General features: G+C 42.6%; 1 protein-coding gene across 4 annotated transcripts in view; it reads right to left on the bottom strand.

The window, feature by feature from the left end:
• The window catches only part of LOC127430481 (glutamate receptor 1-like), a 92,926-nt gene that overhangs the window by 33,546 nt on the left and 32,710 nt on the right, over positions 1 to 26,670 (bottom strand). For all 4 annotated transcript variants that reach the window (XR_007895452.1, XM_051680284.1, XM_051680283.1 and 1 more), the window contains 8 exons: positions 23,463 to 23,647; positions 20,817 to 20,870; positions 16,439 to 16,597; positions 15,443 to 15,610; positions 15,163 to 15,267; positions 14,366 to 14,476; positions 8,878 to 9,084; positions 2,796 to 3,256 (listed from right to left, as the gene is read on the bottom strand). Coding sequence is in view for 3 of the 4 variants with exons in the window: in XM_051680284.1 (XP_051536244.1) it covers positions 2,796 to 3,256; positions 8,878 to 9,084; positions 14,366 to 14,476; positions 15,163 to 15,267; positions 15,443 to 15,610; positions 16,439 to 16,597; positions 20,817 to 20,870; positions 23,463 to 23,647 (1,450 nt within the window). In the remaining variant the exon portion in view is untranslated. The remainder of the gene's footprint in view (positions 1 to 2,795; positions 3,257 to 8,877; positions 9,085 to 14,365; positions 14,477 to 15,162; positions 15,268 to 15,442; positions 15,611 to 16,438; positions 16,598 to 20,816; positions 20,871 to 23,462; positions 23,648 to 26,670) is intronic.

The following is a 26,670-nucleotide window of genomic DNA, read 5'->3' on the forward strand; positions in this document are numbered from 1 at the left end:
ATTCGAATCACAGGGTGGGCTCTCCCATTCGAATGCAGTGTGAGATTTCATGTCGTTCATTCCGTGGGCTCTCCCGTCTGAAATGCAGTATGAGCTCTCCTGTTCAAGTGCAGTGGTGATGCAGTAATCTTAAGAGCCTTTCAGCTTTTCCCATTAACCTTGCATTGGCATTTCCTTTACTCATGGTCGAAATGAGCCCGACACACAATAAGGTGTGCCTAAATGTGATAAACCATATGTGCCCTATTTGATACTGCAGCCACAGTGCCCCACCAGATAATGTGCTGCAGCGCCCGCCCATGCTCGATACTGCCACAGCATTGACTGCATACTCTCGATTATGCCACAGCATCACCCCTTTCACATTTTGATACTGCTGCAGCCGTGCCCTGCCACGACAAATGTAATAAAATTGTATTCTTAACTAACCTTTCGCTTCCCTCAAAGCTGCATATAATCGTAATTGACACATTTTCCATAACTAAACTTTTGCTTCCCTTACAGACGTATATAAAGGTAATACATTTACGTATTCCTAACTAACCATTTGCTCCCCTACAGGTGTTAATAAATATAATGAAGTCTTTTGTGCCCTACTCGATACCACAGCAACAGTGCCCCACCCATACCAAATGTGTGTACATGGTTGTTAATATTTTCTCCACAGGTGCTTTCAATGTCTAAGTTCCATACTTTCATAGAAGTGCATCTACAGCAATGGAAGCGCAGCGCTCCCACAGAAGCTCCTTCACTATGCCCCCAAATCCTCAATCCACTGCCGCAGCAGTGGTTTAAACTCCACTCCCGCATGAGCACCCCCCGCCTTTTTAAAATATTCCATCTCCTCTACTCCACTGCCACAGCACTGCCTTAACTCTGCTCCCACAGGAGGCCCACTTTACTCTACTGCTGCAGCAGCATTTTACCATGCTTCTGCCGAAGCCTTTTTGTCTTCACCACCTCCTCTTCTCAAAGCACTATATTTCCTTATCTATGGGTAGTCTACTGAGTGAGGCTATCTCTGCAAACAAGCCTTGTTCCTCTCTTCTCATTCTCCCCTTTTGATTGCTTGCTGGGCTTACCCGTTCGAATGCTGCAGGCGCTCTCTCTATAGAGCAGACTCCCGTTCGAATCGCAGTGTGAGCCCTCCCTTTCGAACGCAGCAAGAGCCAACTCTCATTTTCTCCTTCCCTGCTCGCATACCGTGAGCCCACCCACTTCTATGACGAGTGGTGGTCTCTCGTTAAAATCGCAGCAGCGTAGCCCTCTCGACCAGCCATCGTACAAGAATGCACCTTCAAACAAATGCTTAAAGCACTCCCTCTGCACAGATTTTGGGGGGGAAGAACAATTCAGAAGCATCCGCCAAGCCAATTTACCAAATAGAATTGTTGCTGGGTTGCTGTCCTAAATACTTCCTGCCAGAGTCACGGTACTGTTTTGGGGTAATCGGGAGTCGAGTCTTGAGCTCTGAGCCCTCCAGTATACGGACAGCAAGCCAAATACCTTTACTGCTTCAACACAAAATTATATTAACATACGTACTACTGAAGTGCGCTAGAAGACGCCCTGCGATCACACATTGCTTACTGGAGACTGTTTCATAACAGCAGCCTTTTACGGTGTAGTAATCGTGCAAGGTCACATCGCGATTTCATTCTTGATTCAATCAATTGTGCAGCCTTAATGGATACCATATGGATGTTTCAGAGGTCAAAGTCTGCAGGTTTAGAACTTTATTTTGGTTTTCCCCTCATCATGTACAAGTAAGTGCCACTTTTACAACTGTCACATCAGCAACACTGGTTTTTCCTCATTAATGTGAAAATGACAAAGAATATGAATTAAATGTATATGTTCTGAGAAGTGCCAACTATTCTACATTATGTGGCTATGATTATTTCTGGATTGAGTATTTAAATTTATAGTTTTTAAAGAGTGTTTTGATTCCAAAAATAATTATTTTAGTTTTTCCAATTATTCGAACAGATTTTTATTTAATTCATTCAAATAAATGTGATATTATTGCACTACTTTATCTCTGTGTCTGATTCAGAATGGGCAAAACTCTAGACCTAATGACCCGTGGATAAAGTTAACTGTTATTTTTATCCTTCCAGTCAAAATTTGTGCTGTAAAAATCACTTGTGTCGGGTGGTTCTTCACCTCCACGCTGTGCATTAAAATCGTTTAAGGCATACCTAGCTGTAGATTATCCCTTACAAATAACATTGATATTGCTACGTTTACAATTCTTGTCCACATTTGAACAGCGTTTTCCTCCACTGAAAACTGAGACTTTTGAAAATTCTCACCATAACTGCTTACTTATGAAAGTGAATGCTGTTAGGAAATTGAAATCAGAGATTTCAAATTTATTAGTTAAAAATGAGTGCGGACATGGCCTTGAGGGGTCACTTAGTTATTCAGTTTGTAATAATAAAATACAGTATAAAAAACTGGCTTAACACATGTAAAATTTCTTTTAACATTTTTTTTATCATTAAAGAGAGCATGAGAATTTTATCCAAAATTTTAAAAAATGCAAGTGCAAGCTTATATGAATAATTATTTCTGCGTACACAGGTTTTACACATAAATATGTGCGTACACACAATTATGTAATGCAGCAAACAATTCAAAAGATCATCTTTATTGTACTTATTTTCTCTGTGACAGATGTTGTTTGTGACAGTGTGAAGTAAGATGACTCAGTCCAAAGAAATAAGTAGCAGTGGAGGATAAAAAAATATGATAGTACTTATGAAATCTACTCTTTTTGCATTGCCATTTACCTTGGTGAAATGTCACATCCTTGCTGCATGAAGGCTCCCAGGGAAAACCATAGGCTGTTGAAGATCCCAAACTCATTGTTGTGCTCTGGTTGCTTCTCCGGCTTCTCTTCTCGCTGATTCTGACTGTGCTGGTTTGGCGACTCGTTGGCTTCTGGTAATGGCGACTGGTTCTGATTCTGGCTTTGCTGTTCTGTTCCCTCCTCTTCATCATCTGCGTGCCACTCATACGGACTGAAGCGACTCACCAAGAATAGCACCACACTCACGCCGATGTAAGCAAACACAATACACATCCAGATCTCATAGGCCAGCGGGTCCAGGAAGGAAAAGACACCTGGCTTGGACTTGGTGGGCTTTTTGATCATAATGGAGATGCCTAAGCTCATGAAGGGCTTGGAGAAGTCGATAACCTCCTCTCTAACCAAAGTGATGGTGAGGGGAGCCACAGCTACATCTGCTTTCTTCAAGATATAAGGATTTATATAATTAACCAAAGACAGAGAGTGCAGTGTGATTTATTTTGTTGACAATAAAGCATACAGTATAAATCAACACAAAGTTCTCTTAAACTTGCTCTCAAGAATGTGTTCTCAACAAAAACTGATTTTTCATCACTAAGTGTTGAAAAATTAAACATAAAATACATTTACAGAAATTCTGGTGACAAACAAGTTTGCACACAAAACAATAAGGCTTTTCTTTGTAGGTCATCCAAACACACTGATATTAGCAATCTAGTGCCAAAAAGAAAAAGAAAGAAACACTAACCATTGATTTAGCAACAGCTAAACAAATAAATATCTTCAAACATTATGAATCATTACAGAGTCAATGTTGATGCATGCTATCGAGCCATTCTGACATGAGTATCACTGTGTATGCTTCATATTAACGTAAAATTTTCTTCAAGGAGGACTGGAAATCGTCATGGTTACTTGTGTAACCTCCGTTCCCTGATGGAGGGAACGAGACGTTGTGTCGATGTAGTGACACTAGGGGTCACTCTTGGGAGACCGAGACACCTCTGGTCTTTGATAAAAGGCCAATGAAAATTGGCGAGTGGTATTTGCATGCCACTCCCCCGGATATACGGGTATAAAAGGAGCTGGTATGCAACCACTCATTCAGGTTTTATGCTGAGGAGCCGATATAAGGTCCGGCCATTTCAGCGGGTAGTTCAGCGTTGTGGCAGGAGGGACACAAAGTCTCGTTCCCTCCATCAGGGAATGGAGGTTACACAAGTAACCATGATGTTCCCTATCTGTCACTCACTCGACGTTGTGTCAATGTAGTGACACTAGGGGTCCCTATACGAAATGCCACAATTGGCTGAATTGTGTTACGTGAACTGGCGGTGTGTGGTGGGCAGACTACTGTGTGCCTCATAGCCAGCACACCAGGTCGACACATAACCTCCCCCAACATAGTTATGAGTGTCAAACGGCCCTTTTTGGGGACAAGTCGACTACCCAAAAGATAGAGACAGGCTTAACCCAGTCGTGGCCTCTTTTCCCCTTCTTTTTTCCCACTCCCTAAAAAAGAAGGGGGATTATCCAACAGGGCCGCCAGGTCTAGTCGGGGGGTGTCCCTCCCAAGGGGAAGACACAGCGGAGACCACACCTCGCCCAAAGAGAGGGGGGATATTTAAGTTGAAAAGTACGTCAAATGGTCTTTCCAACCATATGGAGAGTCTTCAAGGTAGATCCTACCCAATGGGGGAGGAGTTACTACAAACATAGAGACTGGGGCAGAGGGGCTCTGCCCAAGGAAGACGCAGTTTGACAACAGGGAAACGAATTAGCGGAAGATATATATAATCGCATGGGGTTAGCCTTACAGGGAACCGCCACATGCGGAGCACCTACCCCAGAACAGGGCTCTTAGTTAGTGCGTGTACTGGGCCAGCAGCGAATCTCTCTGAAAACTCGACTGCCACAGGGCTCGGAGGAAGTCAACCAGGGAACAAAATTTGTGAACACTACTGGGAATTAATGGCGCACGTCTTCAGCTCCAAGGGAGGTGGAAAGCGCTATGTGCAAGCGATACACCCGGCCACTACCTGGGACGAAACCGGTTCCACCTGGAGGTTGTAGAACCTTGCACAGGTGTTGGGTGTTGCCCAGCCCGCTGCTCTGCAAATGTCTGTTAGAGAGGCACCCCTGGCCAGGGCCCAGGTAGCCGCTACACCCCTGGTAGAATGGGCTTGTAGCCCTACCAGGGGCGGCATGTCCTGGGCGACATATGCCATAGTTATGGCGTCAATGAGCCAGTGGGCGATCCTCTGCTTGGAGACAGTGCTTCCTTTCTGCTGTGCACCAAAGCAGACAAAGAGCTGCTCAGAGATTCTAAAGCTCTGCCTGCGATCCAAATAGATGCGTAAAGCGCGCACCGGACACAGCGTCGACAGGGCTGGGTCTGCCTCCTCCTGAGGCAGCCCTTGCCGGTTCACCACCTGGTCCCTAAAGGGGTGGTGGGAACCTTGGGCACATTGCCCGGTCAGGGTCACAGGATCACGTGAGAGTAACCCAGACCGAACTCCAGGCACGTTCCGCTGACAGAGAACGCTTGCAGGTCACCTACCCTCTTGATGGAAGTGAGCGCAGTCAGGAGGGCAGTCTTCAAGAAGAGTGCCTTAAGCTCAGCTGACTGCAAAGGCTCAAAGGGGGCTCTCTGTAGACCCTGATGAGGGAACGAGGCGCGGTCTGGAGGGATTCAGCCTCCTGGCGCCTCTCAGGAACCTGATGATCAGGTCGTGCTTCCCTAAGAACTTACCGTTGACTGCGTCGTGGTGTGCTGCTATGGCGGCAATGTACACCTTCAAGGTGGAAGGGGACAGCCTCCCTTCCAACCTCTCCTGCAGGAAGGAAAGCACTGATCTGACTGCGCATCTCTGGGGGTCTTCCCGACGGGGAGAACACCACTTAGCGAACAGACGCCACTTAAAGGCATACAGGCGCCTCGTAGAGGGGGCCCTAGCCTGAGTGATTGTGTTTACCACAGGGTCTGTGCAAGTAGGCTCACTGGGGGAAAACGCATATTTTCACATGCCAGGGGGCCAGCTGTGTGCCAGCGCGTTTATGCCGAGGGGGTCTCGGTCAGGGCGTACCAGAGCGGGCAGTGGGGAGGATTCTTGGGATTCTTGCGCTTTGAAGCCTTTCACGGGTTCTTGGCGGCCGCGAGACGGGTGCTGTCTGCTTCTTGCGGTGGGTTCCAAGCTGGGGCCGGGCCGAAGGGGTGGGCTGCGGTGGACCCGGTGCAGTCACCGCAGGGGGACGCCCTTGGCGATGAGTAGACGGGGTGCGTGATCTTGAGCCATGCCGGGGCAGGATATGCCGGCTAGCATCCGTCTACTGCTCCACCATCGAGAACTGCTGGGCAAAGTCCTCGACGATGTCGCCGAATAGGCCCGCCTGGGAAATGGGGGCAGCAAGGAACGGTGTCTTGTCGGCCTCGCCCATCTCGACCAGGTTGAGCCAAAGGTGGCGCTCCTGGACCACTAGTGTGGCCATCTTCCACCCGAGAGACCGCGCCGTGACCTCCGTCGTTCGTAGAGCGAGGTCGGTCACCGAGCGCAGTTCCTGCATCAATCCTGGTGCGGAACTACCCTCGTGCAGTTCCTTTAGTGCCTTGGCAGACTTGCAGGAGAGCCATGGTGTGCAGGGCGGAGGCGGCTTGTCCAGCGGCACCGTAGGCCTTGGCCGTCTGAGATGACAGAAACCTACAGGCTTTGGATGAGGGCTTTGGGCACCGGCGCCAGGTGGCAGCGCTCTGCGGGCAGAGGTGCACCGCGAGTGCCTTTATCCACCGGGGGATTGCCGAATAGTCCTTGGCCGCCCCACCATCGAGGGTAATGAGGGCGGGGAAGCTGAAAAGATCGGGACCGGTCAGTAAAAAGTGCCTCCCGCGACCTTGTCAGCTCTTCATGTACTTCCGGGAAGAAAGGAACGGGGGCGGGGCATGGCTTTGAGCTGCGCCGCGAGCCCAGGAACCAATCACCGAGCCGCAAGGGTTCAGGGAAGAGCAGAGGGTTCCACTCTAGCCGACGCTCGCGGCTGCCCGGGAAAGCATGTCATCATCTCCGTGTCAGCCTGTGACTGGGCAATCATCCCCGAAGGGAAGAGCCCAGCTGAGGCTTCCGACTGGACGAGCCCGCTCTCCGATGCTGCGCTCGAGAGCTCATCACTTTTGCGGGCTCCGAATAAGAGGTCGAACTCGCCATGAGACGAGCCGGCGGACTCATCCGGAAGCCCGATCGGGGCAGACGAGCGTGCTGGGGAATGGGAGGTCCGCTGGGGGATACCTGGCGGAGGCGGTCCCATTGAGGTCCCCAAATTGCCCCCAGTGCTAGCCGCGCTGGCCTCATACCCGTGGGTAAGAGGACTGAGGCGGGGAGCCTCTGGGGTGGCTTGCTTTCTTACGAAGGCGAGCCGCGACTGCAACGTTGCCATGGACATGTCCTCGCAATGAGAACATGACCATCCACGAACGCTGTCTCCGCGTGAGCAGTGCCCAGACAGGAAAGACAGTGATCGTGACCATCAGACGGCGAGAGATAACGAGCGCAACCAGGAATAACACACAATCGGAAAAGCATCTTTAGAAAAACGCGTCTTTAAAAAGACGTTCCGTGTGTGCCGCTCTTTTATAGAAATATACTCTTTTACAGAAATATACTCTTTTATTTCTGCCGAAGTGCCCAGGGCATTCTCTGCAGTGCACCAGTGCAGGGGGGGAGAAGCCACTGAAATGCGCCATCAGATCCAGCAGAGGTGAATGAACAGTCGTGGGAATTCAGCTCAGTGAGCATGACCGTTCGGCTCCGAAGAGAAAATCTGAATGAGTGGTTGCATACCAGCTCCTTTTATACCCGTATGTCCGGGGGAGTGGCATGGAAATACCACTCGCCAATTTTCACTGGCCTTTTATCAAAGACCAGAGGTGTCTCGGGCTCCCAAGAGTGACCCCTAGTGTCACTACATTGACACAACGTCGAGTGAGTGACAGATAGGGAACTAACAAACATCGCTTGACAACAGAGAGTTGGAGTGTTCACATTTAGCCCAATGAAGACATACTACATTTGACACTGCTTAGCATTCCAAAGCCACAAAGCCTGTAGCCTCGGGGCAAAAAATGCTCTGAATAAAAAATTGAGTGTATGCAAAAATAATCCACAGATACACCTCAGTCTTGCTAATTGGCCTTTGTTGGCTGAGTGTTAGGGTTCTTTGTTTTGTTGACAAATTGGCAGAAAGTCAGTGACATATTATCCACACTGCACTGAAATGATCTGACGGCAGGGAAAAGCTACTTGAAAATTAATGACACATTTTGTCCAACCTTGAGGTTTTGAAGTTTGGACACAGTGTCCTCATCCTTGTCCATCTGTGACACATATTTTCTTTCATTTTTTTATTTCAGAAAAGATTTGTGTCAGTGTTACATATACTGCTGCAGTAACAATGGAGAAAATGCAGCCTTAATGGTGCACTCAGTAACTTTTTGCTCATTTCATCTTGGACTTACAATGACACCTAGTGGTGTGGATGCAGCATCATTCAAAACTAATAGTTTTCAGTTACAGATGCCACTGTAGAAATTCATTATTCACAATCAGCCATGATTAATTTAATCCAAGAGTGAAAATGATAACAAGATGGTTACTGAGAATAAGCGAGTAGTATTCAGCTGGTCATGTGATTCCAAAATGGCAGCCCCCATGAGGGTGCCTATGCCCCATGTACGTACAATAAAACAGCTTTTATAATGTTACTGATATGACTACAGTCTTCTTCTCATGTGAGCGGTCAAGATTTTATACATATGTTTTAAAATTACAATTAATTTATTTTGGAGTAAAACTTTTTTATTGGGAAAAAATAACTGAGTGAACCTTTAAGTCAAAGTGACAATGAATGTAAGCTAAAGAACATATGAACAGAATATGCCTGACTATCTGGAACTAAACTAAACTAAACTAAACTAAACATAAAAACTTAAAATAAACTACACTTACAATTACCTAACAAAAATATCCTAACCATAGAGAACTTTCCAACATTCAAAGTTAAAACCTACTTACACCATACACCAGTTCTCCAACCATTCCATTCCACATCTTTGTCTCTGTGTCTCTAGCTCCGTACTTTCCATCCCCCACAAGCTCTAGCCTGTAGGAATAGCCCACATGCTTGGCGATCTCTGCAGCCAGCTCCACACAGTAACCCTCATACTTTTCATTACCCGTTAGCTGCTCATGGTTCTTCTTCAACATCACATAGGGAGATTCCTAAGGATTTGAAACATAGTGTAGGTTAATTTTGCTCTCTCTGTATTAATTGAAAGCAGTTTTGCCTTGTTTTTGTGATAGTGTGGGTCAGTTGCTTAGTTCAGGCTAGTTGTTTGGTTATTACCTGATTCAGGGTGGTTGTTATGGACAGGCTTGAAAGAAAATTTTGCGTCAGCTAGATTAAATGCTTTCTGCATTTCCAGCATGTTTTGTAGCTTATAAATTATTGAAGTATTTTATTTTTGCTCAGTCACAGAGAATGCACAGGAAAAACATTAAGAAAAAAAAGTATGTAGACACTCTAACGACACATCATTAGTTCCCTATCTTTCACTCACTTGACGTTGTGTCGATGTAGTGACACTAGGGGTCACTCTTGGGAGCCCAAGACACCTCTGGTCTTTGATAAAAGGCCAATGAAAATTGGCGAGTGGTATTTGCATGCCACTCCCCCGGACATACGGGTATAAAAGGAGCTAGTATGCAACCACTCATTCAGATTTTCTCTTCAGAGCCGAACGGTCATGCTCACTGAGCTGAATTCTCACGACTGTTCATTCACCTCAGCGGCTTCTCCCTCCTCTGCACTGGTGCACTGCAGAGAACGCCCCTGGGTGCTTCGGAAGAAAAAAGAGAGTATATTTTTCTGAAAGAGTATATTTCTCTAAAAGAGCGGCACACACGGAACATCTTTTTAAAGACGCGTCTTTTTAAAGATGCCTTTCCGATTGTGTGTTATTCCTGGTTGCGGTCGTTACCTCTCAACTTCAGATGGTAACGATCACTGTCTTTCATGTCTGGGCATGACCCACACAGAGGCAGCGTTCGTGGATGGTTCATGTTCTCACTGCGAGAACATGACCATTGCAACGTTGCTTTCGTGAGAATGCATCCCCCCACGGACCTCCCATTCCCCAATACGCTCATCTGCCCCGATCGGGCTTCCGGATGAGTCCGCCGGCTTGTCTCACGGTGAGTTCGACCTGTTGTTCGGAGCCCGCGAAGCTGATGAGCTCTCGAGCGCAGCATCGGAGAACGGGCATGTCCAGTCAGATGCAGAAGCCTCAGCTGGGCTCCCCCCTTCGGAGATGATTGCCCAGTCACAGGCTGATGCAGAGATGACGGACATGCATTCCCGTGGTCATGACAGATGCCTCCAAAACGGGCTGGGGCACTGTTTGCAAAGGTCACGCAGCCACCGGCTTATGGACGGGCCCGCGGCTGCGTTGGCACATCAACTGCCTCGAGTTGTTGGCAATTCTGCTCGCCCTGCGGAGGTTCCGTCCATTGATCCAGGGCAAGCACGTGTTAGTTCGGACAGACAACACGGCAACGGTAGCATATGTCAACCGCCAAGGCGGTCTGAGCTTTTGTTGTATGTCACAACTCGCCCGCCGTCTCCTCCTCTGGAGTCAGCAGCACTTCAAGTCGCTGCGAGCCACTCACATCCCGGGCGACCTCAACACTGCAGTGGATGCGCTGTCATGGCAGGGGAGAGTGGAGACTCCACCCTCAGGTGGTCCAGCTGATTTGGAGTTGATTCAGACAGGCACAGGTAGCCCTGTTCACCTCCCAAGAATCCTCACACTGCCTGCTCTGGTACGCCCTGACCAAGGCACCTCTTGACACAGACGCACTGGCACACAGCTGGCCTCCTGGCCTATGCAAATATGTGTTTCCCCCAGTGAGCCTACTTGCACAGACTCTGTACAAGGTCAGGGAGGACGAGGAGCAGGTCGTCCTGGTAGCACTGTACTGGCCCACCCAGACGTGGTTCTCGGACCTTATGCTCCTCGCGACAGCCACCCCCCCCCCCCCCCCCGGCGAATTCCCCTGAGGAAGGAACTTCTTTCTCAGGGACGGGGCACCATCTGGCACCCGCGACCAGACCTCTGGAATCTCCATGTCTGGCCACTGGACGGGATGTGGAAGACCTAAGCTGTCTACCACCCGCAGTGGTAGACACGATCACTAAGGCTAGGGCCCCCTCTACGAGGCGCCTGTATGCCTTTAAGTGGCGTCTGTTCGCTAAGTGGTGTTCTTCCCGATGGGAAGACCACCAGAGATGCGCAGTGGGATCGGTGCTTTTCTTCCTGCAGAAGAGGTTGGAAGGGCGGCTGTCCCCTTCCACCTTGAAGGTGTACGTTGCTGCTATAGCAGCACACCACGACACAGTGGACGGTAAGTCCTTAGGGAAGCACGACCTGATCATCAGGTTCCTGAGAGGCGCCAGGAGGCTGAACCCCTCCAGACCACGCCTCATTCCTCATGGGACCTCTCTGTAGTTCTTCAGGGTCTACAGAGAGCCCCCTTTGAGCCTTTGCAGTCAGCTGAGCTAAAGGCACTCTCCTTGAAGACTGCCCTCCTGACTGCGCTCACTTCCATCAAGAGGGTAGGAGACCTGCAAGCATTCTCTGTCAGCGAAACGTGCCTGGAGTTCGGTCCGGTCTACTCTCACGTGATCTTGAGACCACGACTGGGCTATGTGCCCAAGGTTCCCACGACCCCTTTTAGGGACCAGGTGGTGAACCTGCGAGCACTGCCCCAGGAGGAGGCAGACCCAGCCCTGTCATTGCTGTGTCCGGTGCGCGCTTTACACATCTATTTGGATCGCACGCAGAGGTTTAGGATCTCTGAGCAGCTGTCTGTCTGCTTTGGTGCACAGCGGAAAGGAAGCGCTGTCTCCAAGCAGAGGATCGCCCACTGGCTCATTGACGCCATAGCTATGGCATATCACACCCAGGATGTGCCACCCCCGGTAGGGCTATTCTACCAGGGGTGTAGCGGCCTCCTGGACCCTGGCCAGGGGTGCCTCTCTAGCAGACATTTGCAGAGCAGCAGGCTGGGCAACACCCAACACCTTTGCAAGGTTCTACAACCTCTGGATGGAACTGGTTTCGTCCCAGGTAGTGGCACGCAATACAAGCAGATAAGCCCGGGATAGCCGGCCGGGTTTATCGCCTGCACATAGTGCCTTTCACCTCCTCTGAGCTGAAGACGTGCGCCATTAATTCCCAGTAGTGTTCACAAACTATGTTCCCTGGTTGACTTCCTCCGAGCCCTGTGGCAGTCGAGTTTTTGGAGAGACTCGCTGCCGGCCCAGTACACGTGCTAAGAGCCCTGTTCTGGGGTAGGTGCTCCGCATGTGACAGTTCGCTGTAAGGTAACCCCATGCGATGTATATCTTCCGCTAATTCGTTTCCCTGTTGGCAAACTGCGTCTTCCTTGGGCATAGCCCCCTCTGCCACAGTCTCCATGTTTGTAGTAACTCCTCCCCTGTTGGGTAGGATCTACCATGAGACTCTCCACATGGTCGCCAAGACCACGTGACGTATTTTCCACTTAAATATCCCCCCTCTCTTTGGACGAGGTGTGGTCTCCGCGGTGTCCTCCCCTTGGGAGGGACACCCCCCGACTAAACCTGGCGACCCAGTCAGATAATCCCCCTTGTTTTTTAGGGAGTGGAAAAAAAGAAGGGGAAAAGAGGCAAGACTGGGTTAGCCTGTCTCTATCTTTTGGGTAGTCGACTTGTCCCCAAAGGGCCGTTCGTACTCATAACTATGTTTGGGGAGGTTACGTGTCAGCCTGGTGCGCTGGCTAAGAGGCACACAGTTGTCTGCCCGCCACACAACACCAGTTCACGTAACACAGTTCAGCCAGTTGCGGCGTTTTGTATAGGGACCCCTAGTGTCACTACATCAACACAACATCGAGTGAGTGACAGATAGGGAATGTCCTGGTTACTTGCATAACCTCTGTTCCCTGATGGAAGGAACGAGATGTTGTGTCCCTCCTGCACCAACGCTGAACTACCCGCTGAAATGGCCGGACCTTGTCTCGGCTCCTCAGCATAAAACCTGAATGAGTGGTTGCATACCAGCTCCTTTTATACCCGTATGTCCAGGGGAGTGGCATGCAAATACCACTCGCCAATTTTCATTAGCCTTTTATCAAAGACCAGAGGTGTCTCGTGCTCCCAAGAGTGACCCCTAGTGTCACTACATCGACACAACATCTCGTTCCCTCCATCAGGGAACGGAGGTTACACAAGTAACCAGGATGATCTTATTCACAGTAGTGCCATATTTGTTTTTTCTGGATTTTTTTGTCAACTGAAATTTCGTGAAAAGTTTTTTCAATGTTTCATTAGTGGAACAATCCAAAACACTTTAAACTACAGTACAGCCCATTGAAGAGACTGTTCATTTATCCTATGACAGTGCCACATTAAAGGTGCTGTAAGCGATTTTAGCAGTTCTAGAATTTTGTTGGATTTGCCACGCCCCCTCTTTCCAAAACCCGCACTCCAAAGATACCAAATGAGCTTTATTGAGACCAACATCTAGCAAAAACGGTTGTAAAAACAACAGCAGAAAAATTGCACCCTCAGCTGACAACTGTTATGAGCAACATGGCATAAAAATAGCATTAAGCCTCAATAATTCACTGCAGCTACAACACTATGAGATAGCGAAAAATTATTGAAAGGCAGAAAGCATCAGAGACCGTGGTCCATGGACACATTTTTGTTTGCTGTTCACAGAGTCTAGAGCTGTCACAGAGATCGATGAGATATCTCACGACACTTATTTCATTAATATCTTTCAGGGAGTAGGACATTTTTATGCATACCTTTCCATGAAAAATCGCTTACAGCACCTTTAAGAGTCACTGTATGGTTTTGTGCACCTCTAAGTATTTAGCAGCCAAACCTGCTAATTAGAAGGGAGTGTAAACATACTGTCCTTTTGACAATGTACTGTATATGCAGTCTGTGTATGAGCAAACCCACCTGTTTTGAGTATGGGATTATTTCTGATAAAAATGTTGTATATGTAATCATAAGCAGATGGAACAATTTGTGGTGCGATGTTATAAGTTATGAAACTAAAATTGTACTGAGCGTAAATAAAAATTATAGAATTATGAAATAATAATAATAAATAATACGCTTAAAAAATACAAATAAAAACTTTTTATGCACCATTAAAACTACCTAAAACGAAACTGAAACCAATTAAAAAAACCATACTGCCAGATCAGCAGAACAGAAACAGTGCCATATAGAGGATAAAGACACAATATCTATACTAAATACCTTCTGTGTTATTCTTCAAATTTAAAAATAAAGAATACCTTGATCTGGCACACCTTGTCTTGCCAGATCTAGTGTATATTTGCATTAATTAATTAAGTCTAGTTATTGCCTTGGAACTGTCAAATCCCTTCAATTGATGGCAAGACATTGTTTGATAGACCTTCAATAAATCGCAAAACTCACAAGGATGGTGGTGACAATGTAGGTCCTGTTTTGCAGTCCAAATGTCTCATTGAGTATGTTGCTGTAGGCAGCTGTGCTCACGTATTTCTCACGCTCATTCCAGTAGCCCACCTACAGTCAGAAGGGAGGAATATCACAGCAGTGTATGCAGAATTTCAGAGTTGCTATTTTTAGAATGTTAAATATTCATATTGACAGTTTAAGAGAAGCTGTAATCACTTGAAATGCATGCACGGCTCTTTTAGCCTTCCTGTGACTAACACTTCATTCGCTTTCATCACAGCCATTGCTGGAGTCTCAGGTGCAACCTCAGGTTAATCATTACCAATCAAATTTATGTCAGAAGAATGTCAAGCACAAATGTGTTTTAAAGTCTCCATGAATTGGCTTGACAAGCACAGTTGTCTTTCCTGTATTATAGGATGTATATCCTATTGAAACATGAACTCCAGGCAGGACATATTGAAGGGCTACCCCATATTTTAGCCAGTAGCCATTAGTTCACATCACAGCCATGAGCATGATGTTAGTAGGAGTCATCAATATTTTTTGGTCTGTATTTCTGGAAGAGAGTGAGACTGTACATTTTATGTGAATATCAGTTATAAGTCATTTTTGACAACATTTGGGAGTACACTTGCATTTAGATGGTGGACTCAAAGCAAAGGGACATGACCAAAAGCCACAAAATGACAATTCTGACTTCAGTGACAAGTCAGAAGTGACTTTTTTTGTGTTGCGACAGGAAATATGGAAGCCATTTGTTTTACAAGCAAGGAAAATAGGATTTGAATTACTTTCTTGGGTCCGCCTGGGCCAAACTCCATCACGTTGACAGTGAAGTTGGTTCGATGTCCTTTGTCGTTAAACTGAACGTGTCCCGTTAGTCCTTCAAACTGTACCTATACAGACAATCACACATAATTGGATAGTTCATCATAAAATATGTTAACATGGCAAGCAATTAGTTTCTTCTTCTACAAAAAATACTTTGGCTCACCCCATTCTACTGAAAATGTCTTTCTAAGGAGATTGTATGGCCATATAGGGGCCATATATTGTAATATGGCTGACTACCTGCTGTAAGGCTCTCTGAATGTCAATGCCTTGTCCCCAGGGTGCAGGCGGGTTGGCCAGACATTCTCCTGCATTCCCCCTACGAGAGATATCAATGCGTTGCTTTCTCAGGTTCTGGAAGGCGGTAGCCATGACAGTCACCCCATCATATGTGAGCGCTCCAGTGTACTGAGAAGTTCCATGGAGATTCCAATGACAGTTCCAATGAGAATGAAGAGAAGAGGACAAAGGAATTTATCCACAAACTTTGGGCAGCAAATTGTTTCAGCACTTAATAGGTCTTCAGATCCTCAGTGAAAACTTTGATACAGCTTTAAAGGGGTCATTTACCCCAAAATTTATATTCCGTCATGATTTACTCTCCCATATGTTGCTCCAAACCAACACTGTATGCATTTCTTTCTTCTATGGAATACAAATTTACATTTTCATTTATGCATTTGGCAGTTGCTTTTATGCTAAGTATTTAAGGTATACATTGATCAGCATGTTCCCTTTGAATCAAACCCACACCCTTGGCTTTGCTAGCGCCATGTTCTGCCAGTTAAGTTATAGGAACAAATTTAGTTATTTACTGTATAGCACAGGTGAAGTTTAGAAGAATGTCCAAGCTGCTCTTTTCCATACAATGAAAGTGAATGGTGACCAAGGCCATCAAGCAAGATTTTCAGTGAATAAAGACTTACATTTTAGTCATATGGCTTCAGATGACCTGGAATTTAGTGCACAAGTCATGTGGACTACTTTTATGGTCCTTTTTTCCATTTTGGAGGTTAACAGCCCCTCATCCCCATGCACATTCATTGAATGGAAAAGAGCAGCTCAGACATTTTTCTTAACTTTTCCTTTGGTGTTCCACAGTAGAACAGAAATGTCATATGAGTTTGGAACAACATGAGGGTTAGGAAATGATGAAAGAATTTTCATTTTTGGGTGAACTGCCCCCTAACATAGCGTCTAAAAAACACATTCTTTTCAACTACAACCTTGCTTTACCTTGAGCCTCCTTTTGGGAATTTTCACATCTTTACTGTCAAACTCCAGCCAGTCCTGTATTGTCCTGCTGACAGTGGGGTCTGTGTAGTTCATGAGCTGAAAGCCTGTCACATTAGCACCTCCCTTCCTGAATTCGGTTAGATTAAGATCAAGAAATCCCTGAAAGAAACACATCAACATCTCCATTTATTGATATGTCTAACTGTAACATCTGCCCATCCTGATTTGATTCAAAGACACAAAGTGTACAAAGTGTAACATGTCGACATAATTCAGAACTTTGTTTAGCAAGGCAGCAAAAATCTGATATTTTGCCATATCTGACATCCATATGCAGTTTGAAATCTGATTCAAATCTAATTTTTTGAAATGTGTCTCCGTCTGACCAGATAGATCAAATTCAAAATAGTTTTTCTTTCATCCAGGACACGACATCTACATAACATTATACAAAGTGCATAATTTTATCTGAAGCTGGGTTCCATTACACACATTTTTGTGCATCATTTCCTTAAATATTAATTTATGTTTAGGGAATAGTCAATGAGTAAACGAGTCAGTGATTTTGGATATAGTACATGCATGAATGTGTAAAATGCTCTGACGCTTATGTTGTCTGATGCTTTTCATGAGTTCAGCACCACAGTGAGATGTCATGACAGACATAAGCAGTCAGTCTTAAAGATCGGACATGAAAAACAAATTGGTATTGCATGCACTGTAAACAAAGCCTATGTGTAAATACTTTGTGTATTGGTTTTTTTTTTTTTTTTTTTTTTTTTTAACAAATAAGAGAAAATACAAACCAAATTCAGGCTGCTCTGGAAAAAGACGGTGTGGTTGTTTCAAGGAGCACAATACTTGTTGACCCCTCTCCAAACATTGCGCTTATGGTTGTGACCATAATTTGGTCGTCACTCCAAATTACAGTGTGCCAGAAGCTGTGAGGCGTGTCAAGGTGTTGTCGGGCATATTGTAACCGGGCTTTTTTGTGGCATTGGCTTCTTTCTGGCAACTCGACCATGCAGCTCATTTTTGTTCAAGAATCGTCATATTGTGCTCCTTGAAACAACCACACCGTCTTTTTCCAGAGCAGCCTGTATTTCTCCTGAGGTACCTGTGGATTTTTCTTTGTATCCCGAACAATTCTTCTGGCAATTGTGGCTGAAATCTTTCTTGGTCTACCTGACCTTGGCATCAAGAGATCCCCAAATTTTACACTTCTTAATAAGTGATTGAACAGTATTGACTGGCATTTTCAAGGCTTTGGATATCTTCTTATATACTTTTCCATCTTTATAAAGTTCCATTACCTTGTTACTCAGGTCTTTTGACAGTTCTTTTCTGCTCCCCATGGCTCAGTATCTAGCCTGCTCAGTGCATCCACGTGAGAGCTAACAAACTCATTGACTATATATACACAGACACTAATTGCAATTTAAAAAGCCACAGGTGTGGGAAATTAACCTTTAATTGCCATTTAAACCTGTGTGTGTCACCTTGTGTGTCTGTAACAAGGCCAAACATTCAAGGGTATGTAAACTTTTGATCAGGGCCATTTGGGTGATTTCTGTTACCATTATGATTTAAAAAGGAGCCAAATAACTATGTGATAATAAATGGCTTCATATGACCACTATCCTTAAATAAAAAATCAATGCCAAAATTTCACAATTTCTGCCAGGGTATGCAAACTTTTGAGCACAACTGTATTTACTTATTAAACACAGCCTATTGTGATCCACAGAGCTATTGCACATCTTCAAGTGGCTTTGAATAAAATGCACGAGTCATATGAACTACTTTAATTGTGTTTTAATGGTTCTTTTATGTCAATTTTTGAGCTTGAAAGTAACGAACATGACTAACACACAGTATCGGATTTGGATCGGGCTCGTCGGACCGATACCCGATCCGTTTAAAAACGTCATTATTGGTGCATCCCTAATTGTTTTATTGTTTAAATATCATTATATTGTTGAAGCAGTGGGTGACATGATTACATGAGTAAAGTGTATAGTTCGGCACACTTTGGCAATCAGTGTTAGATGATATAGTGATATTCATGTAGAGATGCATGCTGGGTGAATAACACACTCATGTGAATATCATCACCGTGATAACAGCTAATTGTATCTGCTTGCGTGTATATTTGCTCACACGAGTGATTGGGTCACGGGGAGATGAACCCCAGGAGAGTCTGTCATGCAAAGTGTTGCATCCTTACTGGTTTCATTTTTGTCATTATTGTTTGGAGGACTTTCTTTTCTTCATACCAAAAATCCCAATTATACATTTACAATGCTTCCTGTGAAGTCATATTTCATGAGCACTATATTACAATTTATTCTGCTGAACAATTGTATTCTGAGCACCTATTATTTTGTTACAGTGTACAGCTTGAATATAAAGCCTTCACAAGAACCTATGGCTTGAGTAAACAAATCATTTACAAAGTCCCCACTTTTTTGGTTTGGTTATTGTTGGTCCAGTGCAATTCCATTTGATCTTCACACAGTTTCTGGGTTAAAGACCAGCAACACCATTAACCTTACACTTGTGACTAACAAAAAGCAACCAGTACAATAACATATTTGTATGTTTATATTAATATACTGTATTACGTATTAAAAACCAAGACACATCAAAGTTTCATCAAGCTTAAGTGTTTACAACCATACAGCAACAAGCATATTTCATGAGGCCTATTTTTGTTTGATACTACAAGCTGTTATTTGCCTGTCAAAGCCAGCATACTGTTCTACACCTAAAGCTTATTATGATTGCTTGACAAAGCCAACATACTGTCATTCTACTGTTATTCTACATATACTTTTTCCAAAATCCCTAAACCAAGACCAAAATAATCAACTGTAACTCCTCCTAGGATGTTAGGGGGTGAGTGTAATGGAAGCCAGCTGGTACATGATAGCTATTAAGTATGTATAAACCTTACTCCCCTGGCCTTATGAGGCGCAATAGCGCATTAGCCTAAACCTAACTCTAACCCTAACTCCACACAGACCAACAGACCGTTTTTAATTATTGCGCTATATCTTTTCTAACTGATAACTGAATTATCTATCTATCTATCTATCTATCTATCTATCTATCTGTCTGTCTGTCTGCCTGTCTGTCTATCTATCTATCTATCTGTTTGCCTACCTGTCTGTCTGTCTGTCTGTCTGTCTATCTATCTATCTAGCAACCACACTGTCTTTTTCCAGAGCAGCCTGTATTTCTCCTGAGGTTACCTGTGGGTTTTTCTTTGTATCCCGAACAATTCTTCTGGCAGTTGTGGCTGAAATCTTTCTTGGTCTACCTGACCTTGGCTTGGTATCAAGAGATCCCTGAATTTTCCACTTATTAATAAGTGATTGAACAGTACTGACTGGCATTTTCAAGGCTTTGGATATCTTCTTATATACTTTTCCATCTTTATAAAGTTCCATTACCTTGTTACTCAGGTCTTTTGACAGTTCTTTTCTGCTCCCCATGGCTCAGTATCTAGCCTGCTCAGTGCATCCACGTGAGAGCTAACAAACTCATTGACTATTTATACACAGACACAAATTGCAATTTTAAAAGCCACAGGTGTGGGAAATTAACCTTTAATTGCCATTTAAACCTGTGTGTGTCACCTTGTGTGTCTGTAACAAGGCCAAACATTCAAGGGTATGTAAACTTCTGATCAGGGCCATTTGGGTGATTTCTGTTATCATTATGATTTAAAAAGGAGCCAAACAACTATGTGATAATAAATGGCTTCATATGATCACTATCCTTAAATAAAAGACAGTTTTTTTGCATGATCAGTCATATTTTCAAAATCAATGCCAAAATTTCACAATGTCTGCCAGGGTATGCAAACTTTTGAGCACAACTGTAAGTCAACATCAAAGTTTGTCTTCTCAAACTTTACCTATTTAGTTATTGCTATTAGTCTTGTTACTTTTTGCCCGTGTTTTGCTGGGAGGCAAGATCTGTTTTATTTTCTTAAATGCTTTTAAATGCTCACCCTACAAATGCCACCTACTCACATACTCACACACACTCCCACTCACACAGATGCAGAAAAGAAAAAGCATCCAATGCCTTCCAGAAAGAGAACAAACTTTTATTCCCACAGCGCAGATAGTAATCTGCAATCTGTCCACATTGTGTTCTGCATTTAAAAGCATGCACGCTCCCCAGTCACATAGAAAAAGGGAAGAATGAGTAACAGTCCATTGTAAAACACCACCATCTGATTGTCTGAGTATTCCCTTATGATTCCAGTAAAAATGCAAGAGGTTAACTGACAATATATGCTAAGTAGCCTCAAGGCTTTTAGTTCATTCATGCAGACCAACTGTAGGCTATAGGCTGTTACACTTACCAGGTTTGCCAGTATGTAGTGGTAGTTCTTCAAGTTCTTTTTTTGTGCAGCAATCTGGAGGACACAAATGCATCATGAATAAAAGTATAAAAGCTCAAGCCTTTCTCTCACTGTCAGCTAATGGCAGCCCTCTTTCATTTAATGCCAGCTAAAGTATCATTTTTATCATGATTTTCTAAATAGCAATGAATAGGTCCTATCCATCAGGAGTTAATTGCACACCCTCCTAAGCTCACTGAGTTTGGAATATCTGTGATCAGAGGGAGCAGTCGGAACTACATGAGATGGAGGGAAGGAAATAAATATTTGGCACCTGTCACCATAGGAAGTCTAATTATAGGGCTTAATGACAATGTGCACCAAGACTAGAAGAACACCTGTGAACAGCAGCGGCTTTGGTCAGGGTTAATTGTATCTGATGCTGATTTCTGATAATTTAATTCGGTAATGGGTTCTTGGAGATCTTGGCTGTTTGAATCGTGAATAGGGAAGATAGTAATTAACTTGGTGTGCAAATGGCCTGAAGGGGGAATTCTTAGTTTCTCAAATAATTTTTTGCCTTTGCTTTGGGAAGACATGACATATCTTCAAAGGACTAGTTCACCCAAAATATACAGTATATATATATTTATTTATTTTTTACATTATTTACTGCTCATTACCCTCATGTCGTTCCAAAACCATAAGCTCTTAATTTTTCACTGAAACACAAAAGGAGAAATTTCATGGTCCATTTAATTTTTACAGTTTTTTGTTTTAGTCATAGTCTTTTGACGAAAATGTCCTTTAAAATTTGTAAATATTTTGTCATGTCATATTCCTTAATTTTAGTCAGTTTTCCTTTCATTAAAATGGCATATAATTTTAGTAAAAAAAAAAAAAGAAACAGAAACAAAAACAAATATATATATACATATATACAGTATATCTTTTAGGTGATGATAATGTGCAAAATGACAAAAACGTGTGTCAGACTGTAACAGACCAAACTTTAATAAAATATTCAGATATTTAGAAAAAAAATTTAAACGTGTCAAACATGTACAAGATGGCTACAAAATACACAAAAACTGTCATTGATGTGTAAACATGAGCTCCTGAAATATTAGTATATAATAAATACATTGAAGTTTTAGCTACTCTGCCCACTGTATTTCAAATGCTTCATACTTTAGAGATTTATGAATTTTCTGTGTTTAACCACTTTAGGATATTGCACTGCATGTAACGTGTTTTTTTATGGAAGCAGCCTATTCACAATGCAAGTTACGCAACAAAAGTTACTCGTATTACCATATGACTAGCGCATTACTTAGTTCAAGTTCATCTGTTCATTCGCTTTATTGTCTGTGCAGATACAAGTTGTAATATAACATATATGTTTTGGATATATTGACTAACCTTATGTTTAATAATGAAACATTTGAGTGAAGTAATTAACCGATTTTAAAGCGGTTTATTTTGCCGGTGTTCTACATGTTCAACTCACGTTGCAGCTCAAGTGTTTAATATCTTTATATTAACTATAGTACTCCTAGTTAACATATTTAATATCTTCTTCTATAAACAGATGTTGCTCTTTGTTTATTCTTCTGTTTATGTCTTGCACTGTTAATATCTTGGAGAATAATTTTTTTTCTCATATTTTCATCAACAGTATGCTTTTATAAAATCGTTTAATTATTTAATGATTCGTCTTTTTTTTTTTTGTCTCGTATTTGTTAAAGTTGGCAAAATAAAATTAAAAAACCTTCATCAACAAATGTTTTTGTCAGTGATTTCGTTGACAAGATTAACACTGATACATAATATGCTGCTCATCTGGTAAACTGTTAACCTGAGAGCCAGATCATGAGAACTTGAGAACTGGATCATTCTTTTGAGCCAATTCTTTTCATTAAACCGGTTGTGACTCAGTTCATGAATCAGATTGATTCAGTTCTTGAGTTCAATGCATTGATTACACGATCCAGTCACAACAGTTCTCCAGGTTACAGCTCACTGGAATAGAAGATTATCAGTGAGCAGTAACTTAAATTTTGATCTGTGCATCACACAAAGCTATCATATGGCTACAGAAGACTTGGAATATACCACACAAGTCATATGGACTACTTTAAATAAAACTGATGGTGTTTTTTTTTGTTTTTTTTTTAACATCCTTAACATCTATGGCCACTGTGAACTGTTGCTGTATGGAAAAGACCTGTGTGATGACTTTTCAAACTATTAAATTTGCGTTCCACAAAAGAAAGTCTTGTTTGTCGGTTTGAATGACGTGAGGGTAAGTGAATGATTGAATTATGATGATTTAATGAAGAATTTGAACAAACTATTCATTTTAAAAAAAAAGTTTTGTAATGTTCCATATTGAAGTAAACATTCCTAATTTGTAAGTGGCTTTGGATAAAAGCATTTGCTAAATGAATAAATGTAATGTAAATATACAAATTCCAGTCAGTATAAAAAACTGCCTCAAAATAAATGTGTATTTGACTGGTCTAGGCAGAGCTTTCCCAAAGCAACTCATTTTGTGTCTTTCTACTATACAGTAATAGGTTTACAATATGCACTATATATAGTAAAATGTATTTCGTTTTATCTTAACCATAGTTCAACCCTAAGATTTATCCTCAAAGTATTCACCAAGTTTATGATGGAATTGAGTCTCTCCAGCTCACAATCCAGAATAATCTTGTACTCCTTCTTATTTTCCAGATCTTGGATGGCTTTCAAGAATGCTACCTCAGTCAGCGTGTCAAAGTTGATGGATGTCACCTGCCAGGTCTTCTCAGCAGCCGTGTCCAAAATCTTCTGCAGCACAGTCAAACCTTCAAAAACAAAACCCTGATGAGAAAGCCTCATATGGCTAGATCTGAATATTCACAACAGGCAGCTGCTTGCATGGATACACATTTTTTCAGCACAATATGTTATAGCATCTGTATCAGTACCTCTTCTGGAATATCAGTATTGTAAGACAAAGTGATGCAACTATGAATATCACTTAAATCTGATAAACACACACACCATTGAGACTCCTGAGGAGAGACTCACATTTAGCAGGAGGCCCGTGCTGTTCCACTCTAGGATCAGCAGAGACATGCTTGAAGTCATTTAATTTGAGCACATTTAGCAGAATCTTGAGTGAGCCTGTAACTTAAAGTATGTAGATGCAATGAACCAGAAAAAAGTATTTGTACACTTAAGCCATGTTTAAAAATGTTTGGATGTCATTGCTTTAGATAACAAAATATTAAGCAAGTGGTATCTGCCAACAAATGGTGCTGAAGCTTTTCCCAGAACTCAGTCCTGCAATGACATTTAACCAACTGATGTCAAGGAGATTGTTAGTGGATGTATGAAGTCAGTTCCCCTCAGGTTCAAACAGGTGTCCTAGCAGAGTAACCACTGGTGTAGTTCAGCACATTAACTATGGACATGTTCCAAAAACAAATACTTTTGTTCTTCATTTTGAACAGAATATCTATAGTTTCATAATAGAAATCCAAACTTCTTTTTGTTAAATGTTTTGCTAGTAAAGTGAGCTTGTAGTATTGATCTTGTAGGATTGATATTTTGTTATCTCATAAATGACATTCAGACATTTTTAAGTTTTTTGGGGGGCGAATGAGCTTATTTAATGCACCATATTTTCTCAACATCACATCTTCTAGTTCTGAATATGTTTTTCTTAGCTAATTTCTCCCAGTGTGTATTCTCTTTTTAAAGACAGTACAGGCCTTTGTATTGGGAAACTGTACTGCCCTGGTGGCTCCAAAGTCATTACCTCCAAATAAAGTGTAGCATTAGTTCAGACAAGTCACGTGAGTCAAGCTTGCAATCAGCTGACGCTCAGCTGATTATGACGTCTACCAATACAATTCAGATGCTCATCAGAGCAGTTCTATTTAAGTCCTCCATTTATATGCAATGCCTTAGCTGCCTTTCCATTGCATGGATGCAAATTGCACTTGACAACCTCCTCTATCCCCAGCTCCACATCTTAGATGGCAGCTTTGCTTTTTAGTTTTCTTTGCATCTATCTTGTTATTCTGTGTGTAACCAGTCCTGCTCGACCTGCTCCGGGGGTTGTATTGTACTGCTCTGTCCATGCTTGGTTATATGGACAGGTGGAGAGTTTGCCCAGAACAGAACGATACCGCCAACACCAACAGATGCTTCAATAAAGTCAATAAATACAAAAGTTTTCAAGTCTATTCATTTGACTTAAGTGGTCCTGACTGAAATGTATGAATTGGATAGCCACGTGTAAGTAGAGGAAATTACAAAATTATATATTAATAGTCAGTACTCTGCTGAGAGTCAGCATTAAATTTACAGCCTGCTGTGAATTTCATTAGAACTTAACAACCAATTTTATTGGATGTCTCTCACCATGCAGAGTGGAAATGCATGTATGAATAAACACAAGCTGTTTCAGATCATCTGACTTTTCCACCAGGCAGCTGGTCAATGTATTTGTTACCTGCATGTACTTTAGTCATGTATTGGCTTTCTACATATGAGGAGAAACTAATAAAAGAATGAATTAATGATTATTCTGCTGACACTGACAGTTTGTTTCCTGTGTAGCAGACACACTGAAAGTCATTGGTCTAAAAGTCATCAGTAACACTTTACAATAATGTTGTATACATTAACATTAGTTGACGCAATTGTTAACATGAACTTACAATACATTTACAGCATTTATCAATCTTGCTTAATGTTAAATTGCACATATTTATTTATTTAGAATTATTTAATGCATTATGAGCTAACATGAACTAACAATGAACATTAGTATACTGTATACAGTGTGTGTATCTATCTATCTATCTATCTATCTATCTATCTATCTATCTATCTATCTCTCAGTCTGTCTGTCTGTCTGTCTTAAAAAAATATTATACAGTATATTTATTGTCCAATGTCCTTAAATGTAACAAACAAACAAACAAACAAACAAAAACATACAAACATAAAAAAACATACCATAAGCAACACTACAGTGTTAAATCTAAGTATTTCAACATTCAAAAGATTTGTCAGAAATCCAAATACTAATCAAAACCGTGTTTTAGAGAGCATTTACCAACTTCAAAAGAAAATCTCATTCTGTCATCCTGAATGAATTATGTGCATTCCCTGTCAGGATTTACCTAGGGATCAAAGCCTCTGCATTTTATAAAATGGAGCTGTGGTGCTCTAATGCAGCTATCAGTGTTGGCCTGTGCTCTATTAAGATAAGCTTGCTGGTCAATATGAAGGACAAGTTGCAAGCCGCAGAATTTCAACTTCAAAGAAACACGAATCTCTGATTCATCCAGAGGCAAAAAAGCCAAACTGCCTTCAAAGCAGAAGCTAGTCATGTAGAATGTTCACATACAGAAGTGTTTGTGAGCAGCACAAAAAAAAAAAAAAAAAAAAAACAAACAAAACAAAAAATACACTTGACCAATGTAATCAGCCTACCCTCCTAATAATCCCTGACTTTGCAGTTACTGAAAAATTAGGTCAGTACAGTTCAGCTAGTGAGACGTTTCAATGCAAACTAGCAGGCACATCTAAATGGGTCAGGAAATAATTTTGAAATGTGACAAACTATGAAACTCAAAGAAAAGCATTTGAGACAACATTATTAAGCCAATTTATGAATTTAAATGAATTTGCATTCGTTGTTAATCCAGGGCTGCGCTTGAAGTCATGGATTTGGCTCATAATTGGAGCTGTCATCACAGTTACTTCATTACAGCCTAGTCTCACATGGAAGCTTGGTGTGAGAAAAGGAATGATTAGATTTGCTCTACTGTCAAAATATGGATCACAATAGTTGTCCACTTTTGTTAGC

This window comes from Myxocyprinus asiaticus, chromosome 40 (assembly GCF_019703515.2).
Source record: "Myxocyprinus asiaticus isolate MX2 ecotype Aquarium Trade chromosome 40, UBuf_Myxa_2, whole genome shotgun sequence".
Lineage (NCBI taxonomy): Eukaryota > Metazoa > Chordata > Actinopteri > Cypriniformes > Catostomidae > Myxocyprinus > Myxocyprinus asiaticus.